Source organism: Mesoplodon densirostris, chromosome 20, assembly GCF_025265405.1.
Source record: "Mesoplodon densirostris isolate mMesDen1 chromosome 20, mMesDen1 primary haplotype, whole genome shotgun sequence".
Lineage (NCBI taxonomy): Eukaryota > Metazoa > Chordata > Mammalia > Artiodactyla > Ziphiidae > Mesoplodon > Mesoplodon densirostris.
In genome coordinates this window covers 16,807,350-16,831,004 of record NC_082680.1, presented here as the reverse complement: position 1 = coordinate 16,831,004, position 23,655 = coordinate 16,807,350, and the positions used below count along the sequence as shown (strand labels likewise).

The 23,655-nt window shown below is 34.8% G+C and overlaps 1 protein-coding gene across 19 annotated transcripts in view; it reads left to right on the top strand.

Moving 5' to 3' along the window:
• The window catches only part of PCM1 (pericentriolar material 1), an 88,653-nt gene that overhangs the window by 2,206 nt on the left and 62,792 nt on the right, over positions 1–23,655 (top strand). For 7 of the 19 annotated variants that reach the window (XM_060086191.1, XM_060086183.1, XM_060086181.1 and 4 more), the window contains exons 2-8: positions 9,641–9,758; positions 11,783–12,028; positions 13,400–13,669; positions 14,329–14,499; positions 14,685–14,801; positions 21,534–21,711; positions 21,875–21,964. In XM_060086191.1, coding sequence (XP_059942174.1) covers positions 9,663–9,758; positions 11,783–12,028; positions 13,400–13,669; positions 14,329–14,499; positions 14,685–14,801; positions 21,534–21,711; positions 21,875–21,964 — 1,168 coding nt within the window. In that variant the 5' untranslated portion in view covers positions 9,641–9,662. The remainder of the gene's footprint in view (positions 1–9,640; positions 9,759–11,782; positions 12,029–13,399; positions 13,670–14,328; positions 14,500–14,684; positions 14,802–21,533; positions 21,712–21,874; positions 21,965–23,655) is intronic. The other 12 variants (XM_060086199.1, XM_060086193.1, XM_060086198.1 and 9 more) reach the window with 5 other exon arrangements.

The following is a 23,655-nucleotide window of genomic DNA, read 5'->3' as shown; positions in this document are numbered from 1 at the left end:
ACGTTTTTAAATGTCTTTGTCTTCGCAGAATTTCTTCTTCAGCCCATTTCAGTTTGAATGTGTCCTGTAACAACTATTTGGATAGCCTCTTGTTCTGAATTCATTTAATCTTAAGTCATCTTGTACAACTTTTCTATTAATTAGCTGTTTTATTTTTTATTCACAAACTTCTCTACTTTTTGAGCTTATTATATATGCTATTGATGGAAGTTGTTTTGGTTTGTTGTTTTTTTTAGCTGTCTAAAATTATCTTAAACATTAGTTTGAATGCACAGTGCATTGTCAAATGCTGGTTATGTAAAGATATTCTCTGACCAGCAGAAAAAAGTCAATGTAAGTTCACTGAGGGAAAGTTAAGTAATTGTTTGCCAAGGACCATTCAGAAATTAAATGACCAAAGGATGAGGATTAGAAGAAATTTTTGTTAGAAGCATTTCAACAATAATTACTCTTTTTAAAAAAAAAATCTCAAAATTTAATTCTACTGTTAAAATTTTAAGACAGACAATTTTCAAAATATGTTTACTATATCCTTGCTTTCTAGGAAAGCAGACAAATCTTCAGCTCCCTTATGAAATAGGCTATCATGAGAAAATATAGATTGGCCATTGATTTATATCTTAATTATAATTCTTGGTATTTTTTTCTTTTAATTGAAAGAGTATAACAATAAAACAAGAAAAGTGGAACTCAGGAAAAGTCAAATGTGAGTTTGTGGATTAGAGTTCTTAACACTGGAGTGTGAAATAGGCATTTGGTAAAATAAAAGCAGTTATAAAATCAGTCATAAAATAATTTTCCTTTTAACACATTAGAGAAGATGGATAAAATAGAATAAAAATATAGGGCTCTTGAGTTAAACTCATTTTAAAAGACCTTCGTTTTCTCAGTAGGAGATTTGGCCATTTGTTTGTAAACGAGGCAAGTGTATGTGAGATTTGGAAAAAATAGAAAGTGTTTGGAATAATCACACTAGGGAATTTATTAAGAAGCCAGAAGGGGGTACATAGCAGTACATTCATCTTACAAATTTAATTCAGTGCCTACAATGTGCGACTTAATGGCTATAAAGTACTAGAGATGTGGCAGTGAGCAAAACAGATAAAGTTCCTTACCTCAGTGAGTAAACCTACATTTTGCAAGTGTGAGTGTGTAGTATGGTATAATACACCTTAATAGTGGACACAGTCATTGGCATTTTATAACTATTTGACTGACCTTACCTTTGAGTTTGAGAGTAGAAGCAAAGAGATTAGGTAATGAGGTTTATCCAGAACTGAGTTCATAAAATGGGCAAATAGCTGAGTAGGCCGAGGATGCTAACAAGTCATTTTTGGAATGGCTTACTTGGGTTTGTATTTGGGGTTGAATAAGGAAGTGAGGGTTTAATGGATTCCTGGAAAGAGAAATGATCAAGGGGCTGGAAGTATTCAGGAGGGCCATGAGCAAGTGAGAGAAGTAGAATGCAAGGTCTTAGGTTCACAAGGAGGGATTTCAAAAGTTCAGGAACTTGAACAAATTATCTCTTCAGAGTAGAAATAGTATTGGAATAGAGGAGATGGATGTTGGAACTGAGGTCAGAGTTTAGAAAAATGGTTACAAATGTTCAGGTTATGAAAGCAGAGAATGAAGTGGAGAGTGAAACCATGAGCCTGTTGTTACCAGGAAAAGTGTAAGACTGTCTTGGGATGGACAGTAGGAAATGATACCCAAGATAGGGAGAGTGGTATTTTTGGTGGTTAATTTGTTCGAAAGAGGAAGGTTAAGCATTGTTAAATAAGAATGGTCTGCAATTGGTATCCTTTCCCCCATGAATCTAAAAGACTAGGAAGAGTAGCATCTTCTTTTAGAAAGGATTTCTAAGGAAATAGTGCTTTTAGAGTGACTTGGGATTTTATTAAGAAGTAGGAGGAATATTTGGGAACAGATGGAGGATGTATAGGGAGTTTGTGTGGAATGGTCCAGTGGAAAGGGATCATAGGAAGAGCTGTTATCAGTAATGAGTATGGAATGGAGTGGCAGTGAAGATTGGGATTGGTTATAGCAGGGCATCTAGATGTACCCAGGGAGTTATATGTAATCAGTGACAAGGAAGTGACAGATTTCAATATAAATTGTAGAGAGGGAGAGGTTTTAGCAAACAGAATTTAATTGACCTCAGGGCTCTCATTTGCTTTTGTAGAGAGCAAGGATATATTAAATTTTCTTGGTGTGGAAATGCTCTACAGAGTAACTGTACCATAAGATAGACACAGTGCAATACTTGGTACATAGGTCTAATCAAATTTTTGTTAATTCGAATTGAATGTTATATATTGCAGTCTATTGTTGCAGTCTATTCATTCTCCTCCCCCCAATACCTTAAGAGTTTTTATATTTTTTTAATTTAAAGAGGGTAGCTATAGAGCGATATCTTAAGTTCTAGAAAATTATTGAAATTTTTAGGAAGTGTCAAATTGAAAGAACCAAGGAAAAGATCTGTATGGTTTTTAGGTACAGAGAAGAAATTGAGAAATTCCTCAAATGAAACTAAACAATCACATAATGCCAGAAACTTATGCATTTTCTTCTCAGTTTCCATTAAAAGTGCTTAGTATGCTTGTGCACTGTATTAAGACTTTAAAAACAGTATACTGGGTATTTCCTTTATATAATTAGTAAGAGAAATATTCCAAATAATGCAACCTTTAGAAAACTTGTGCAGATAACATAAAGTACCAGCTTTGGTTATTTTGTGACTCTAAGTAAATATTTAGAAAAAAACCTGTAGTTTCTACATTATTTTATTTGGATGAGTATTTCTAAAACCTTGATTTACAGCTGTCAGATGAGAAGTAAAGTATTTCCAAAGACAGTTATGAGTAATTTAATACCATTTGAGAAATAATATCTGAAGTTTAAAGATTTTAGGAAAAATAATCTTCTTTCTTTTCTTGATTAATTTCTTCTTTGTATTTTTATTTCAAAGGTAACTTTAGTTAACCATTGGTATTTTCATGGTAATTAATACTGTGATATTCTACTTAGATATATATAATACTTCTCTATAGTAAGAATCCTACAACAGGATTTTCTTCAGAAGAATCAGTCACTGAAAGTAGCTTATAAGAATCAGTCACTGAAAGTAGCTTATAAACTGCCATGGTATTTTTGCATTTCATATCCTTATAAGATAGGGGAACCAAATAAGGCTGTCAAAAATAGCAAAATGAAACCTATAAATAATAGTTTCAACTTAGTTTAGTAGGTCATAGGATGTGTAGAAGTGCTTGTTTGAAGTAGAAGAATTTTACTCTTATCCCCATTCAGCTTCACATACTATCATCCATCACTTGTACTAGTTATCTTCCAATGGCTTCAACTTTTCCCTCATTGTCTTTCTATTAAACCTGCCTGGCAAAATCCCAACCTTGGATGGATTCAATGGAGTGTTTATACCAAGGCTGATGAGCACTTCCGGGGGAAAAAAATTCACACTGCAGATTAGTGATACATTAGTGATGTCAGGGAATGTTACCGTTCTCATCTGAGTCCTTAGTGCTGCCCACGGTCACTCTTCCCCGGTCTCTCAGACACTGTCATGTTACCCTTGCACATTTAATGAGCAATCGTTTTTACTTCACCTCACTTAACAAACTCTCTCAGCTTCCTACCACCAAATCTGCTAACCAGCCTGTATCCAATTGTATCCTTACTTTCTTTTCTTTTGTTTCAGTGAAAGAGGTGTTCCTTTGCCTATCTGAAGCTAATCATTTTTCTTACACCCTGGATCCCAGCTGCTCCTGGTTTTTCAGAGACCACACAATTTATCTCCTTTGTCATTTGCATCTTCATTATCTCCCTCTGTGAGCTGTATCCCGACAAATTTTAAACGTGCTCAAGATACCTTCCTTTTTAAGGAAACTTTATTCTTGACCATCTCCACCTGCTTTCCTTCACAGGCTGATTCCTTGAAAAAAATCACCTCATCACTTCCTTTATTTTTTCCCTTTCCCATCAATAAATGCATTTGTTATGGAATTGATTCTTACCAAGGTTGTCAGTAACCCCCTTGTTGCTAAATCCAAGTGTACACTTCTCACTGCTTTCCTTATATGACAGAGTAACATCTGGCATTCTTATCATGCCCTCCTTCTTTATATACTTCTCCCCCTTTCTAGCACATTCTTCTGGTTTTCCTCCTGTCTTTCTGTACCTTCTTAGTGTTCTTTTCCTTTCTCTCGTAAATATCAGTGTCTTTCAAGGTTCAGTCTTCTTCTCTTACTCTTCATCTTCTCCCTGAGCCTTCTTTTCCACTTTAAGTTCTTTTATGAGTTGATGATTTGCAACTCTCTAGCCTAGATTTCACTTCTGAGAGATCAGTATTTGCCCACTAGACATTTAATTTGGTGGACAGTAGGCATCTCAAATATTTCTAAAACTGAACTCATCTTCTCTCAACAGAAACTTGTTTCTTTTCAAATTACTTTGAATGTATCATCCTGTACCCGTTGTTCAAGCTAGAAATCTGGGAGTCATCCTTTAACTCCTTCCTCCCTGCCTCATCTCCCACATCATTACAATCACCAAGTTCTATTGATCCTGCCATAAAAATTTTTCTTTCATTGGTCCTCTTCTCTAGATACCTAGTTTTTTGATTATTGGAAGTCTTTCTATACAAGTAATAGTTTATAATCATCATAAAATAATAAAAAAACTATATAAATAATTATATTAATGTGTTTACGGAATAAAATTTAGAAGGTAGAGAGAGACCTGCAGTTTTAATGGTGACTTTGAGGTGGTTAGAGAGGTTGACATAAAAAAGAAATGACTTGCCTTTGTTTTCTCCCTTTTGTACGGCGAGATAGCTAAGCCCGTAGAGAAATCAGCTGAATGTTAATACACTGAGAATTGACTCACATGCAATTATTTCTTTAGCTTCATACTGATAGTTTTACTTCTATAGGAGTATGCCTTTTGAACCATGTTTTAGAAACTTATGTTAATAGTGTTCAAAGTCATTAGCCTATAAATAGATCCTTAGAAAAAGCTCTTCATTTTAGGGGCAATTCATCATAATAAAAAATGAGTATAAAACATCTCTGAATATAGTCTTAATAATTTATCTTAAAGTAAACTTACGGGCTTCCCTGGTGGCGCAGTGGTTGAGAATCAGCCTGCTAATGCTGGGGACACGGGTTCGAGCCCTGGTCTGGGAAGATCCCATATGCCGCGGAGCAACTAGGCTCGTGAGCCACAACTGCTGAGCCTGCACGTCTGGAGCCTGTGCTCCGCAACAAGAGAGGCCGCGATAGTGAGAGGACTGTGCACCGCAATGAAGAGTGGCCTCCGCTTGCCACAACTAGAGAGGGCCCTCACACAGAAACGAAGACCCAACACAGCAAAAATAAATAAATTAATTAATAAACTCCTACCCCCAACATCAAAAAAAAAAAAAAGTAAACTTACCTTATTACTCAACTGATAGAAAATGTAACATACTCTATTAAAAAAAGAAGAAAACGGAATTTCCCTGGTGGTCCAGTGCGTAAGACTCCGCATTCTCAATGCAGGGGGCCTGGGTTTGATCCCTGGTCAGGGAACTAGATCCCACATGCCACAGCTAAGAGCCCACATGCTGCAACTAAGACCCGGCACAGCCAAAATAAATAATAAAATAAATAAATATTAAAAAAAAAAAGAAAAAGAAAATGTAACATACTCTTTTACCAAAAAAATTGGTAAGAGTTTTTCTTAAGTATTTTAATAATTTTCTGTTCTAATTTCCATTTTAAGATAACTTGCTTTTAGTAATGTTAAGTATCATTATCACCTGTACTGCTTATGTATTTTTTTGAGCTCCTGTTCTTTAACATTATAGATTATATTAGTACATCTAGAAAAAGGTACTTGTAAAATGTTTCATTTAAATGAGTCATTTCAGTTCACTGGGCATACCTCTTTATGAGTATCAGTTATTTTGCAAAGTTCTTAAATATATTTCTAGTATAAAAAATGATGTAAACTATTGCTGAAAATATATAAGACAGAAAAGAGCAAAAATCACATTCTACCCTTGCAACCAAAAAGTGCTTTCATGCAAGCATTTTTTAATATAGTAAAGATACTAACTATATACTTCCTGTTTCTTTCAGATTTTTTTTCTCAATTTGTCATTTACTATTTATTCTCAGTATACTTGGGATTCACTTGTATATGAATCAAATTGGTTGAACATAGTCCTTTTATTTCTGCATTCCAAATAAGTAAAATCTCTATTTTTAAAGTCTGTTCTTTTTTCTTGTCTGTTCTTTGATTCTTTCATCTTATTTTTCTATTTTTAATCTACTAGATAGTATATTGGTGTTATGATATAAGGCAGTCTTTTTCAATTGGGAGGGAATTAAGCTCTAATGCTCTAAGGCATCTGTTTTTTTTTTTACTGTGAATTAGTTCCCCTTCTGTGTGTCTGGAATGGTACTGGGTATGTACCATCCTTGGGAGAACTGAGAAAATAGTCGCTCAAATCATTTTTCTGTTTGTGTTTAAGATGAAGCATCCTAGTTTAGGAAGCCTGTTAAAGCTCTAAATAAACTTTTTTCAACATGGTTAGCAAATTGTCCCAACCACTGAATAATCCAGTACCACACAATTGTTGTGAAGATTAAATGATAAACGCATATAAAATATTTAGCATGGTGCTTGGCATATAGTGAACAAAATAGATTTTAGCTATAATTAATTTTTGTCATTAAATTTTTTGAATTGGGTGTATTTGAGGATTTTCTTCTTGGGCGGTACTAATATAGCCATATAGATACTTAACGTGGTTGAGTATCTTGGGACTAGTTTTCTACTATCTTGACCTCTCTTGCAACTCTTGCTTTATTTTTCAGATAATTTTTTTTCCAACTACTTGTTTATTCTTCCAGATGGTTTTTAGAATCATTCTGTCAAATTCCAAGAAGAATTCCAGTGGGATTTTTCTTGGTATTTAATTGAGTTTATACATTTAGAAAAAATGGTATTATGTTTATAATATTTAGCCTTTTCATTAGGGGACATAGTTTTTCTGCTTATTCACATTTTCTGTTATGTTGTTTTATGGAGTTTAATAGTGCTTCTTATATATGTTTAACTGAATCACTCTGCTGTACAGCAGAAATTAGCACAACATTGTAAATCAGCTGTACTTCAATTAAAAAAAATTATTCTTTACATAGGGCAAAATTATATTATTCCTAGATAATTTTATTTTTTTTGCCACTGTTATAAGTGATATCATTTCCACCCAGTATATTTCTAACTGGTTATTTGTGATATTTTGAAGTTCTCTAGGTTTTTAAAGTGAATGTTCTTTAAGAATACCACCTTTTCTCTTTTCAGTATTAATATTTGTTTCATATTTTTCTATTTTGTAGAAACAATTTCAAAACAATGCTAAATAACTAATATGTGTTTTGGTCTTTTATTTAAAAATTGTTTTTAAAGTTTTTTTTTTGATGTGGACCATTTTTAAAGTCTTTATTGAATTTGTTACAGTGTTGCTTCTGTTTTATGTTTTGGTCCTCTGGCCAAGAGGCATGTGGGACTGTAGCTCCCCGACCAGGGATCCAGCCTGCACCCCACCCCACCCCCCTGCCTTGGAAGGCAAAGTCCTAGCCACTGGACCGCCAGGAAAGCCCCATTTTGGTCTTTTAATAGGAATATTCTTCATATCTTATTTTAAGATCATTGGCTATTGGTTTAAAATATACTTCTTTTCAACTCTTTAGAAAATTTTTAAAGTAACATATGCTCATTGAGTATAAGCTTTAAAAATTATGAATTGCTGTGTTTTACACCTGAAAATTATATGATATTGTATGTCAACTATACCTCAATAAAATTTTTTTTAAAAAGTAATAAATGCTATTGAAATAAACAGCATAAAAATACACATACCTGTAAGGAAGTACCAATATATTTGTACTTTTTAAGGTTTTTTTCAAATTAAGTGTTGAATTTTATCACTTTTTATTTTGAGATGATAATATTTAACCTGTTTAATGTAACGTATTATTCTAATATATATCCTAGCATTCAAATCCCCATGGGATAAATCCTGCTTTGTCATGGATGGTTAAAATCCTTTTAATATTATACTCTAGTGAGTGGGAGAAGTTAGGATCTTAGAATCAAAGCAACTTGGATTTATATTCTTTTATGACATTTTTAGCTGAATGACCTTGACAAAATTATCTGACTTCTTTGCATGTTAATGTTAGTAAACTGAAAAACCTATTATAATCCTGATGTCTAATGGCTTACCCTGCCCCTTGAGTTACAGATAAAGTTTATCTCACTGTCTCTTCTTTCACTCAGTCCCCCTCCAACCCGAGCAGTTCCACACCCAGTGGAAATACAAAGTCCTCCACAAGATCATGTAGAAATCTTATTTTCTCATGATTATCTATGCTTCTGAACCTTTGCTTGTACTATTGCTTCTCCCATTTCTCAGCTCTTTGACCCAAGTGTGAAATTTAGTACCTTCCTTGATTTTCACAAAATCCCCACTTTTTTTTAGTGGGGAGAATTTGTGACTTTAGTAGACTATATCAAGATCTGGGGAAAACTATGAGGTAGCAGTAATACAATTTAAAATAGGGCAGTAGGGGGACTTCCATGGTGGTTCAGTGGTTAAGAATCCGCCTACCAATGCAGGGTACACAGGTTTGATCCCTGATCTGGGGAGATCCTACATGCCGTGGGGCAGCTAAGCCCATGCGCCACAGCTGTTGAGCTTGCGCTCTAGAGTCCGCGAGCCACAACTAGTGAAGCCTGTGTGCCACAACTACTGAAGCCTGCGTGCCAGAACTACTGAAGCCTGCGCTCATAGAGCCCGTGCTCCGCAATGAGAGATGCCACCACAGTGAGAAGCCCGTGCACCTCAACGAAGAGTAGCCCCCTGCTCGCCGCAACTAGAGAAAGCCCACAGGGAGCAACGAAGACCCAACGCAGCCATAAATACATACATACATACATACATACATACATACATACATACATACATAAGCAAGCAAGCAAGCAAGCAGGAGACATCGCTATGTTTAAATGTTTTTAGCCACTGTATTCTTGGTTTTTATCGGCCATTTCACCTACCTGGTCCTGTTTCTCTCTTGCTGCTTTCTTTTCATCTTGCTTACCATTACCTTTCCATTCAGACCAAACCTTTCTTCATGTTCCATGCAAGAGCCATTCTACCTTCTTTGAATCTTTGACACAAAACAAATGCCCAGGTCTTTGGGGGTATTAGTTTCTTTTCAAAGAGCAGTTTTGGTTCTAGCTGTTAATAACTTTTTCCTACCTGATTACCTGTTAGGATTGTGTTGAATAAATTAAACTGAATAACCTTAAAGCATGCAAGCCAGCTGACACAGTGGATATTCTGAGATTTTTCCTTCCCCTCCCCATCACTTTGGCTACTTAATGCATGCTAATCATACTATGCCTATGGCAGCTAAATCAGTTTGTCTGTGATGTGTAGTTGACAGTGCCTCTTTTATTTCATAAAATCAACTTTTCTGATAGTCTTTTATATTGCTAAGCTTCATAGAATTACTTAAATTTACAATTTGTTTTTATGTGTTAGGAAAGTTAGTTTTCACTTGTTTTGCAGAACATTAATTATAAAAGCCAGTATGGCCACAGGAGGGGGTCCTTTTGAAGAAGGCATGAACGATCAGGATTTACCAAACTGGAGCAATGAGGCTGTTGATGACCGACTCAACAACATGGTAGGATATCTTACTATTGATGGTGTGTCGTTGGCTGCTAATGTTAGAATGCAACTTTCCCCTGACTTAGCGAAGTCATATTCACTGAAACTCTTTGAAAACACATTTTTTCTTGCTGTCCAAGATATTAAATGACCCTGGGCTATTTGTTATATTACTTGAAGACATTTTTGTTTGTAGGTAACATATCAACTTGAGTTAGCTTAAGCCAAAAAGGAGATTTATTACAAGGATATCAAGATGTTTTATGGAAAACAACTTAAAGGAATATAGCTGGGTTTTAGGAAGGGTCTAGAAAAAGCAACCAGAAAGTTGTCAAGAGTTACTTTTTCATTACGCTCTTTGCTTCTGTGTGCCTCTGCTTCACAACTTTCTTCACAGACCAGTTTTCTCTCCTCTCTGGTCCACATGCTATACTATGGCTGCCCCTTCATTCTAAAGTTTTCAGCTATGGCTGCAATTATATACTGACTAGTTATCTCTTAGTTCCAATTTGAAAATTTAACATATGATTATCCCAATTTGGATTAGATATGCATCTCTTTTCCAGTCATCTATGGCCAGGACTGGGTGGGGTAAGTAGAACAAGAGGTTGGCAGCAACACCCACACATGGTTTGGGGTGGAGGGACAGTTTGTAGAGAAAGGAGTTTTATTATAAAAGAGAAAACTATCCCAAAAGATTTTACTAAAGTAAAACTAAAATACTCTTCCAATATGGATAAAGTGGGAATTTATAGCATTTTTGTTGAATGCGAATTTATAGCGTTTTTGTTGAATGCGTTATGTGAGTATAGCTAAGTAAATAAAAATGTTTTCTAGTTAAAATATTAAGCATTTTTTGTCATTTCATATCAGACCTTATCATGTAGTACATTGTTGCCTATAGAAAATAATAATAGTTATATTTATTGCTTACTATATGCTAGGCACTGTGCTAGCTGTTTTATGTATGTTTTTTTCTTTAAAAAAAATTTTTTTTTGAAGTATAATTGCTTTACAATGTTGTATTAGTTTCTGTTGTACAGTGAAGTGAATCAGCTATATGTATGCCTATATCCCCTCCCTCTTGGACCTCCCTCCTCCGCCCCCATCCCACCCATCTAGGTTGTCACAGAGCACCGAGTTGAGCTCCCTGTGCTATGCAGCAGGTTCCCACTAGCTATCTGTTTTACACATGGTAGTGTATTTATGTCAAACCTAATCTCCCAGTTTGTCCCACCCTCCCCTTATGTATGTTATTTTATTTTATTTTATTTATTTATTTTTTTTGCGGTATGCGGGCCTCTCACTGTTGTGGCCCCTCCTGTTGCGGAGCACAGGCTCCAGACGTGCAGGCTCAGCGGCCATGGCTCACGGGCCCAGCTGCTCCGCGGCATGTGGGATCTTTCCCGGACTGGGGCACGAACCCACGTCCCCTGCCTCGGCAGGCGGACTCTCAACCACTGCGCCACCAAGGAAGCCCTATGTATGTTATTTTTAATCGTGTTTTAAAGGTGACACTATTTTAGAGATTAGGAAACTGAGATCTTGGGAAGTTCAGTAAATTGCCTAGGGTCACACAGTGGGGCGTTTCTTCCTATAACAGTAATTGCTTTAGAACACAGGTTGATTCCAGATCTGTCTACCTATATATACTGACTTTAAAGGAGGCTAGTAAAGGTATATATAATTTATTTCACTATTCAGTTTATAAATAGTAAGGAACCATTTTTAAAAACGCCTTTGAAAATATTCAGACTGACGCTAGGTTTGGAGTTTGGGTATTTGTATTTGTTAATGACCTATGACAGGAAAGTAATTATTTTCTGAATAATTATAATTTCAACACAGTTTGAAATTTAGGCTAGGTGTAGTGGAGGGAAAATGGGTTAGTACAAGTAAATAATTGTCTCTAAGACTATGTATTTATGTGAAAAATGTTTGTCATTTAAAATTTTAAGACCAAAAATTTTTAAGCATACCGAAATATTTTCCTGATTTGATAGAGGCCAGATTAACCTTTGCCTGTAATTTTTTTTAAAGGATTGGGGTGGCCAACAGAAGAAGGCAAATAGATCATCAGAAAAGAATAAGAAAAAGTTTGGTGTAGAAAGTGATAAAAGGGTAACTAATGATATTTCTCCGGAGTCATCGCCAGGAGTTGGAAGGCGAAGAACGAAGACTCCACATACGTTTCCGCATAGTAGATACATGACGCAGATGTCTGTTCCTGAGCAGGCAGAATTAGAGAAACTTAAACAGCGGATAAACTTCAGTGATTTAGATCAGGTTTGTAAATTATTTTAAAAATCAAGTTATGACTGGAAAATATTTGCAGTAGACTAAATAGTTTGTCTTAATAAAATTGAGCTGTTTATTTCCTTTTTCTTAGTTTCTGTGCGTATGGAAAGAATGTTAATCCGTTATGATGGTACTGTGTTCTTTGGAGGGCAATGAAGTCCTTATTTCTAAACTTGCTGAGGACAAGTCTCTTGGGACTTTATTATTATACTATATGACTAACTTAAATGATTTCATTTTGAAACTAAATTATGCATGCTAGTAACTGAGTAAGACTGCTGTTAAGCAGAAGGGAATATCCAGTTTAGAATATTTGTCATTGGTTAAGTGTGGGATGTGCTGGGTTATCTCAAGTTTAGAATAAATCAGTTGTTTGTATTTATAATCACTGAAATCAAGTTTAGAACTAAAAGCAAGTAGAAATTATAATGAACTCTTAACATTTTACTGTCACATCTGTACTTCATAGAGATAAGTTTTCCAAATATGCATAAAGGTAGATTCAAGTCTGGTATGATGGTGATGATCATATACCATTTAGTCATCTATGTGTTAATTATTGAACATTTACTGTATGCCGGGCACTGAGTTGAGTACTTTATCAGACAATGCTTCACACTGACACATTTTTTTTTTAATTAATTAATTTATTTTTGGCTGCATTGGGTCTTCCTTGCTGCGTGTGGTCTTTCTCTGGTTGTGACGAGCGGGAGCTACTCTTCCTTGTGGTGCACAGGCTTCTCATTGCGGTGGCTTCTCTTGTTGAGGAGCGCGGGCTCTAGGCACGCGAGTTTCAGTAGTTTTGGCACGCGGGCTCAGTAGTTATGGCTCGCGGGCTCTAGAGCGCAGGCTCAGAAGTTGTGGCCCATGGGCTTAGTTGCTCTGCGGCATGTGGGATCTTCCTGGCCCAGGGATCAAACCCGTGTCCCCTGCATTGGCAGGTGGATTCTTAACCACTGCGCCACTAAGGAAGTCCTACATTGACACATCTTGATGCTCATATTAATTAATTAACATTGATTCATTGGGTCCAAAGCCTATGTTATATTCTGTGATCAAGTATGACTAGCAAATATGAGTCATAAATATGAATCATAATCCTACTACTTCATTTAGACTGGTCTTGCTCCTATTCATCATTTGAATTGTCTCTGACAGAATGAGGCCTAGGATGTGATCATTGAATTTTGATATTTTACTAAAAGAATTTTGTAGGTCTGAAGCTGTTTTGAATCTTACAGCAAATCTGTTTATATGCACCTTGTGAATCAGTATCTGATGGTAAATCTAAGAACATTGGATTTTTTTTAATTTTGAAAGATTAATGTTTGTGGGATTTGGTTTCTTTTTCATATATAGAGAAGCATTGGAAGTGATTCTCAAGGTAGAGCAACAGCTGCTAACAACAAACGTCAGCTTAGTGAAAACCGAAAGCCCTTCAACTTTTTGCCTATGCAGATTAATACTAACAAGAGCAAAGATGCTGCTGTAAATCCTCAAAAGAGAGAAATGATTGGATCAGCACAATGTAAAGAATTGTTTGCTTCTGCTTTAAGTAATGACCTTTTGCAAAACTGTCAGGTCTCTGAAGAAGATGGGAGAGGAGAGCCTGCAATGGAGAGCAGCCAGGTGATAAAACTTCTTTCTTTTGCTCTTTGCTTTCATAAACCTCAAAGTAGATTCATTAAGATTTGAAAAAAATATTGGGTTATGCACATAGGAATTTTAGTTAGGTAGAATTAAAGTACTTCTCTGACCTTCCTCATTAATCTATCAGATTTACTCAAAATGGTGTAAATTTCTTTTTACCAAAATGATTGTAGAAATGGCATAGTAAGGTAAATTAGGACTTCTGTTCATCTGCCAAATGCTGTATTGCTAATTTTTAGTGAAGAGCAATTGGGAGCAATGTGATGAATAGATTGCTGTAGAAATTTTTTAAATGGTTGTATAATTTTTTTGAAAAAAATATTTTCCAAAAGTATCTTTTAAAATGTATTTATAAAGAAATATATAAACAGTAGAAAAATTTATATAAATAATAGTTTGATACGCAGTTTTATAAAATGAAGTTCCCAAGTAATGAAACTAAAGCACATTTTGAAATTTTTAAGTTAACAGTAATTGGAATTGTTAGTATTGCCTGTTTTGTTTTGATTAAATTCTAAATTTGATTCAGATCTTTTGCGTGTATGAATTCACACAATAAACCTAGAAGTATCTTTGCTTATTTGAAATTAAAATCTATAATTTTAATTCCCCCCCCACCCCAAATATTTCCCTTGCAGATTGTAAGCAGGCTTGTTCAGATTCGTGACTATATTACTAAAGCTAGTTCCATGCGGGAAGATCTTGTAGAGAAAAATGAAAGATCTGCTAATGTTGAGCGCCTTACTCATCTAATAGATCACCTTAAAGAACAAGAAAAGTCATATATGAAATTTCTCCAAAAAATTCTTGTAAGTTTTGGACCCTTTAAATAATGTATTGAGTTATTTTTGTAGTATATCAGTGTACATGTACTGATGACATTCTGATGCCACCCCAGAGGAGTTGATATATTTTCAAAAAATCGTGCCATCCATTATAACATTTTATTGCCCTTTTTAATAGTTGTATGATTTATACCGCTAAAATATTTCAGGCTAGAGAAAATGAGGAGGAGGATGTTCGGACTATAGATTCAGCTGTGGGATCTGGTTCTGTAGCTGAGAGCACATCGCTAAACATAGATGTGCAGTCTGAGGCTTCAGATACCACGGTAAGCGGCTTTTTAGTAATTAAAGTGCTGGAAATGAAGATATAAAGTTTTCCCCCGTTTTTCACGATGATATTTTTGTAGGCATTCCTTAATGAAAACTTTATCTCAGGGAAGAAACCCTCATATTGTTAATGCTGTATATATTCTTTTTGAACATGGAAGTTTAAAAGTTTTATTTATTAGCATTAAAAATAGTTTTAATGGTTGATTAAATCTAATAATATCTGATCTTCAATTTGCAGAAACCTGGTTTTTCTAGTTTGTTTCATTAAGCACAGCTTTACTCATTTTAAGAAGCATTGGGAAAGTTAAAATTCATTGTGGATATAAGAGCTATAAGTACAGTGTCATTGCTTAGCATGACGTCTGTTGGAAAAGTCTCCAAGTTCATTTGCCATTGAGGAACCATTTTAAGGCTGTTAGGATTCTCATTTCTCAGGCTAGCTTAGAACGGAAGCAAAACCAGACAACTGATAAATTGAGTTGAAAATGGGACAGGGTAGCATTTACTTTGGGATTTATTCCAGTGAGAAAAATACTATAAATTCTGACTCTGCAAAATGGAATGTATCAGAATACTGTCTTTTGGAAAAATAATCAGAAATTTACAGAACTTTGAGGAAAGATTTATAAAATAAACTTAGTTCATAGAAGTTAGTATGAAACTAGTATACTTTTAAGCATTTTAATTTTAACAGATGAACCTACAACCATGCATTAGTAAACTTGAAAGCCTGTTATCAGTAATGCCTTTCTTGTGAAAGGATAGCCACGTGTATCTTTTGTTTCTGAGGTATGTTCCAAAGTACCATTCAGCATTAGGAATTTGAGGGTTTGTTTCCTTTTAATATTGACCTGCATAGTTTCCTATCTGCCTCCTTTCTCTTCCTTGCCCTTCCTGATTTGAAGAGGAAATTTGAATTTTTTTTCTCTCCATTATTTTCACCAGGAGATGCTCAGAGGGCTTGATCCAAATGGTTGTTGAAGAATGGATTCTACTGTGGGGAAATTGTTTTTCTGTTTACAGTGGGGCTGGGAATAATTTCTTTCTCAAATTTCATTCCAGCAGAAGTGGAAGGGTTGGGGCATGTTGGTAAAGGAATTCTGTTGGAGAGGAGTGGGAAATGATGTAGATGATTATTACAATTTATATGCTAGTGTATATTGTGTTCCCATGATGAGAGTTTCTTTCATAACATCAAATCAGGAAATTTTGAAAGTTAATTAATAACATAGCAGAATAAATGTTGAAATATGCTTCAGCAATTGTTGTATAGCTTATTGCCTAGGATATGATATTCACTTAATTATAATAAGCCCAGAGTCTAGTCTATAGGAATTTAAAAGTCTAATTTAAAGTTTTATTGCCACTTGGGGGAGGGTGGATTGATTTTCTAAAAGATGGACTTGTAATTTTTTATATTTATTTACAAGACTGGCTTATATGTTAAACAGGAGTTTGTGTTAAGAAATTAATATGCTACACTATTTAATAAAGGAGGCATCTTTTAGTCTGAGAATTCGGCCATGCATTGAGGACAAACTAGGGAATTCAGCTTCACAAGAACAGGTTTCAGACATTGACGTTACAACAAGTCCAAAAGGGAAAGGTGACAGACCTCCTCAGAATGACAGGGAACTGAGGCCTAATAGGAAATATAGCCGAAAACGTGGATTTCCCTCAAAGGTATACTTCACAATATTAACTTGGGAAGTCTCTAAATGAGCACCTCTTTTGTTCATATTTCCTCTCCTTTATTTGCTTTTTTGTTGTTGCTATTAACTTTTAAATATGTACGTTAACATGGTTAATTGTACTGTAATTTGCATTAGTAAAATGCTGTCCCTTAGTGTTTTTTCCTTTCCTGCTTTCTTATTCTCCTCTCCATGGATTATGTGTGGCAGCTGTTTTTAATTTGTATTAACAAAGGACTTGAAACTTAATCAATTTTCCTTTTTTTGCTGTTGAGAACTCAAAATACAACATTCTTAACCCTTGACCATTAGTTGCCTTTTGTTTCTGATACTGTATTCATGGATTAAGATGGTATTTTTAAGTTTTGTCTTATTTCCTGTAGTTATTCATTAAAGAAAGAAAAAATAGAGCAAGCTATTAGCTTTCCTGTTTTTTTAAGAATGAAATATTGGGTTGGCCAAAAAATTCGTTTGGGTTTTTCTCTAACATCCTATGGAAAAACCCAAATGAACTTTTTGGCTAACCCAATATTTTTAGTGTTTTTTGGTTTATATTTTTCTTCCCATTGGAAATCCCTTCTTCCATTCTTTTTTTCTTTTTTTAATTATCCAGTTGACTTGTTTCCTGATGTTTTTGCTACTTTTTTCTCCAATGTTTGCTGTAAATGTTCTTTCTTTTTTTTTTTTTTTTTTTTTTTTTTGCGGTATGCGGGCCTCTCACTGTTGTGGCCTCCCCCGTTGCGGAGCACAGGCTCCGGACGCGCAGGCTCCGGACGCGCAGGCTCAGCGGCCATGGCTCACGGGCCCAGCCGCTCCGCGGCATATGGGATCCTCCCAGACCGGGGCACGAACCCGTATCCCCTGCATCGGCAGGCGGACTCTCAACCACTTGCGCCACCAGAGAGGCCCAATGTTCTTTCTTTTAATTTTCCATGATTTGCATAAAGACACACAGGAAAGGTTTAAAGACAACTATTTGTGTAGTTCCACTTAAAACAGTTTGAAAAAAAAAATAGCATTTGTAAAAGTGCTCATACCCATTTGACAGGAGTAAAGTACTATTTTAATAATTGAGTATAGATAAGACCAATTTCATATGTTTTATTACTAGCTTATTATCTAGGATTAGGCTTTCCTTTCTGTTATGTACATATTTTATATTTTTGTGGCGTTTAAAAATGACAAAGCTTAACCTCTAGATATTATGGTGTCTCCCCGCTCTCCCACAAGAGTTTGAAGATATAATTTGAAATCAGCTATAGTGATCTTACTATAAAATGTTAAGCAAAAGGTGTCCCAGTTCAACAGAATAGTAAAGTAGCTGATTATTTTTAAAACTACTAGCATTGGAGAAGAGAAAGTGAATGGGGGAAAACAGATCCTTTGGAACTTAATGTTCCTTTCTTAAGTCTTCTGAATAGTGACAAACAGAACTTGACTTGACAGTTACTACAGCATAGCATCTTCCAGTTTTACTTTTTTCCCCTAAGGCGTTATGTTTGCTTTTAAAAACCACTTTTCTGTTTTTAAGTTTCTTTGAATAATGTCCTTATAAATATTATTTTCTCTTGAACTTCTTTCTGGAGTTTATTTTAATTTGATTCTTTTTAATCTTTTGATTCTTAGGGCCATCCTAGGGTAGTTCTATCAGTACTCTGTTCATAAAATGATTTCATTTTCTTAGAAAAAACCCTAATTCCCACTGACTGACTTTATTCTTTCTCTGCTATGCAGAATCTGTCGTTCTCCCCACCTACCTTCATTACCTCCTTAACATCCTTTCAAAATGTAGTATTCTGTTAGAAGACTAGGGAAAAAAGTTGGTGTCTTAACTGAGGTTCAGAGCTTAAAGCAACCTTGTGAGTTGCAGCTTGATAGGAGATAATTGATATTCTTGAGTTGCCTACAAGGGCAGAGTCCATTTTATGAAATATTTTATAGACACGATGACATTGCATAATTTTTAAAAAGAGCCTTCCCTGAATACCCATGCCCTCATTGTTTTCCCATACTCATCCTTCCCCCACACTTAATCTCAGCTCTTAGAACATTCATAAGCTTTTAAAAATACCATCTACCCATTTTTTGCTATCTTTTTTATCATTTCTAGTTATTTCATGTGGGCTAGATTTGTCTCCCAAACTAGACTATGCTTCTTCAGAGATAGTTTTAAATATAGCAGACATAGTCTACGGATGTAATTTTGGGGCAAATAGTATGATGTGAAAATACACTAACCTAGAACTTAGGAATCTGACTTCCCCTCACTGTGATATTGGATAAATCACAGCTTTATCTTCTCTGGGCTTATAGTTTCTCACCTTTCAGATGACAAAACTTAGAATACATATTAACTGAAGTACTTTTCAGCCATAAAAATATATTTGAATCCATGAAGAATGATTGGAAGAACATCAGTTGCGTAGAGGAAAGGAAGACTTAGGGTTTTCTGAAATCTGTTACCTGTATGCAACTCGAGATTTCATGCTTAAGTTATTATTATTATTTTTTTTAATTTGTAAACTAAGAATGTACTTACTGAAAGTGACTCAAAACGTTTAAATGAAAATATGTGTTTGAAGGATGGGTATAGTCCTGGCCTCCTTTTTTGGATTTCTATTCCATGCACCATCTTCTTGCCATGTTTTTATCCCCAGGTATTTTTATTACCATTTTCTCATCTTCCCTTTCTTTATATTTGATTGTAGTTCCACCCACCTCCCTCAGTTCATCTTTTCTAAGTATTAGTCTGAAATGTTATTTATGTGGATGCAAAAGTTATTAAGCAGTAATAAACTCCACTAATTTCAAAAATTGTTGGGAATTCATCTTTGGATTAGTGAAAAATCTGAAGTTCATAATTCTTTATAATTAGAGTATCAAAGTTTTGCAAATAAATGTGACTAACAAGGATTAAAGTTCTTTTAAAAAGTTTGCATTTTAAAGGGTAAGAAACCATAATATTAAATTGTTTAGTAAGTTCTTTAAAATTAGATAGCTTTAAGGTTAGCTTGAGGTCTAAACTATTTTTGAGAGATGGGAGGATTATGAGTTAGATGGAGATAATGCATTCTTGATGGTTTTCTTTTTTCCTAGATGACTTTTTGCCTTATTTGTGTAATGTTCCTTTTCTTAGTCATTTACCACTGATGCTTTGTTGGAGTATTTGATTGATGTCAACCTGGAGAGGTTTCTCTGAGTCGTTCCACTGAAATCTGTACCTGATTGGGTCTGGTTTTATATTTTACCAGTGACTTTGATGAAATTAATTTGGATCAGATCTGAGATGGCTCCCTATCTCAGATTGATAGTTATCTCTCACCCTTCAAATTATTTTTTCAAGATGTAAATAGTCTTGAAATGAGCAAGAACTAAGAAGATGAATTTTCATAGGAATGAATGTAATGTTAACTAGGTAACGCCACTTGTATAGGATGGGAGAGACCTGAGTAAATTGCACTTGATTTGAAAATGGCTTTAGTTTATTGGAAAGTCTCCAGTAAATATTAGCTTAACCAAGGTACATTATTTCTCTTCCATGTTCATAAAGTCTAGTTGGCCAGTCCTGGATAGAGCACTGACCTGGCTTCTCTGATACCTACGTCAAACGTTCTAACTGTAGTCTTCTACGTCCTATTTGAGCTTCCTTTCTTTGAGTTCTTAATTCTGAGCCATGTAATTATTTTTATTGCTTGCCAAGTTATCACAGTTACTCATTCTTACTTACAGTACTAATGAGTGCTACTTGGGGAGGTAAAGAGAAGAGGTTTTTGCAGAGTACTGTTAAGGAATGTTACCCAGAAGGGAATTTCTCTGGAGCCATCTGTGTTTTCCATAATTTTTCTTGGAATCAAATGTACATAGGGAAAACAGATCAGTGCATTTTTACTCTGAAAAGAAATCACTGAGGTTTATTTTCCTTGTTAACTTTGGTCAGAGCCAGGGGAGATCATTCATTTAAAGTCTCCATATCCCCAACAAAAATGTGGTAGCAATGCAAATTTAAAATTGACTATTTCTAAGTTAATAGAAATATTTTATGTAAATATTAGCTAAAATCATTAAACTTTTAAGATACAAAATTTTTAAAAAGGCAAATCAGTGATAAAAAATACCATTATGGTATACAGTTCATGCATAATTTGTCTTATTTATTGTTTCCAGGTTGTATTTAACTTTCTCTCTTTGATTAGTTGACTTTATTTTTTCTGGTTGGGTTACACTTGAATAGTTTTAAGATTAACATTTAAAAATTTGATAATTCTTTATAAGTGGCACCTATTTAATCTGTTCCTCTTTTAGGCAAAATGTTACCTTTTGGGGGGAATTTCAAAGTAATTTATGTCCTCAGACTCAGCATTAAATGAGCATCTTTTGAAAGAAAAAATAGTAATGATACCTTTGATGCAAAAGACAATATTTTTTCTTTACTGTATGATAATATAAAGTGATGCAAGTAAATTAAAGCCTTTCACATCAAATAATCAAATAAAAAGTATATTTTAAAAATTTCCATCCGTAGTTAGAAAATGGGTGGTTGGTTGTTGTTTTGTTGGTTTTTAAACATCGCTTCTAGGAATGGGGCAGAAGGTTTTTTAGTCTGGTCTTTCTCCAGGGCTACTTTTAGGGCATTAACCTGGGATGATCTGCTCTTCCTTTTCTGTAAGGCCTGGATCCCTCATTCGTGTGTGTGTGTGTGTGTGTGTGTGTGTATGTGTGGTGTGCGTGGTGTGCGTGTCTGTTTGTCGGCCTTCCTGTCTTCCTTTTTGTATGCCTTTTCCTTTATGTTCTTTTTGTTAATCTCTTCTTCATGCTAAGCATATGGTCTTTTACCTTGAAATTACCTAACTACCTAATTCTTAACATGACAGGCTGTCTCTGTGTCATCATTTTCTTCTTCTTCTTTTTCTTTCAAGTCTGTATCTAAGGTTGTATATTTAATACTAATTTATTATCTATGTATGTACCTTGCCGTTGGTAGTTGAAATAGGAACATGGACTTTAAAAGATATAAGTGTTGCTGGTCTTATTTTTCAGGCCAGAGATCCTCAGCAGGAGCCTATGGAAGAGATAGAAAATTTGAAGAAACAACATGATTTATTAAAAAGGATGTTACAGCAGCAGGAGCAGCTGAGAGCTCTGCAGGGACGACAAGCTGCTCTTCTTGCTCTGCAGCATAAGGCAGAGCAAGCTATTGCTGTGATGGATGATTCTGGTATGCCACCATCTTAGAGTGTTTTTATAAGTAAGGCTCAATAAATAATGATATGATTGCAAGGTGGATGCTGGTTATTATATAATTAGATCTTGATTGTTGTCTAGTTTAGAAACCTACATGTGAGGCTTACCCTGTCCTGTGCTTTTCTCTGGTTATGCAGAAAAGGTTGCAGGGACAACTCCTGGCCATCATACTGTACCGTGCAGACAGCCAGCTCGCTCTCCTTTTCATCAGAGAGCACCCTTAAGAGGTAAAAGGGACAGGATGTAGTTCTGTTTTTGTACCTCAAATTTATAGGGCTCTTGTTGCTATATTTCTGCCTTTTGTACTTTATTTAACTAAGGTTGCTGTGCTTTGCTTGCCTGCCAAGGAAGGGTTAAAACCTTAAGTGAGGCAGTGAATAAGTGTAAGCTTCTTTGGCTTCTGACATGAGTAGTGAGGTATCCAATTGTATGCACTAGTTCCTTTGAACTAAATTTATATGCTATCCAGTCTCCCTGAGACTCAGAAATGTTCTTTTCTTTCTCCTTCTTTCCCTCATAGCCATGTATCACTTAGATGGAAATTGTATTGAATTTATTTATTTTTTTATTTTTTAAAAAATTTCAGTTTTATTGAAGTATAATTGACAAATAAAATTATAAGATATTTAAAGTATACATCTTAGTGATTTAAGTTTTGTATTTTTGGATCTTGTTTAAGAAACCTTTCCACATCCTATGTATTGAATTCTTTAGTATTGAGTCTAACTTTATAGTTTGTCTTGTTATTGTCAAACCTACGTGTTTAATTTCTCATTAAGTTGAAAACAAATTGTTACTTATTAAAACTTAAAGCCAAGTTATATTTTCTAGTAGTCTGTCATTACAATCTAATAATAATTTATCTCCTGTGGGCTCTCCATTTTAGGTCCTTACTGTGGTTACCCTGTTGTTACTCAATTTATCGTGTTGTCCACACCTAGCCCACTGGCTCAGACTTCTGATCACTGTTATATGTAATTTAATTTTGCATTTTCATAAGGAACTTTATGACTTGCAAGTAACTTACTCTTTTGTAATAATTATATATTTGTATAGAATATATATGGTATAGTATATAATAATTATGCAAATTTTCATCCCCATTTTTCCCTTGCAAAATTCAAAAGTATCATTAGCTGTTAGATTTAGGAAAAACCAAAATATTTTAACAATGACAAATACAGTTTGGTTAATGACCAACTTTTAAAATATTTTTCAAGACTGGAGTATCAGATTTCAGAGATTTTCTTGTGATAGTTATGTTATTTCAAATAGTTATATTTACGTCATCTCATTTGATCACCACAAAACTGTAGGTTAGTCGCCAGGGCTTTTTTTATAATTCTCACTTTAGAGAGAAGGAACTCTAACACAGAGCTCATGACTTGCCTAGGCTTATATGGAATTTTAGTAGAATCAGATTTCTTGAGTTCCAGATCAGGGGTCTTCTGTTTCTGAATATAAACCTTTATTTTTAAGTAAGCAGATAATCTTTCTTTCTTTTTTTAATGTACTATTATGAGACAAGTACCAGGAGGAGAATAAACAGGAGTTTAAATTTGAATTTATTCTATGTACTATTTCAAAAAAAATTTTAGGTTAATGATTGAAAACAGACTTTCTCTTGCATTTATGAGATTTTGCAGGAGAATACTGATGAAAAAACAAACTTACAGTATTTAATCTTTAGGTTTATAAGAGAGGCAACATAATTGTCATGGGAAAGAGTGTTCCTTTTACCATTTAACTAGCAAGTTGTGCGTTATCTAGACTGTAATTGCTTTTTTTTCCCCAAGTACTTTGGACTGGATACGTGGGAGTCTACCCCATCCTGTAATTCTGAGTTCTCATTGAAAAAGCTAATATTTTCCTTCAAAACAGAAACAGTTTATAGTCATTGTCTCTTTTAGAGCTGGAA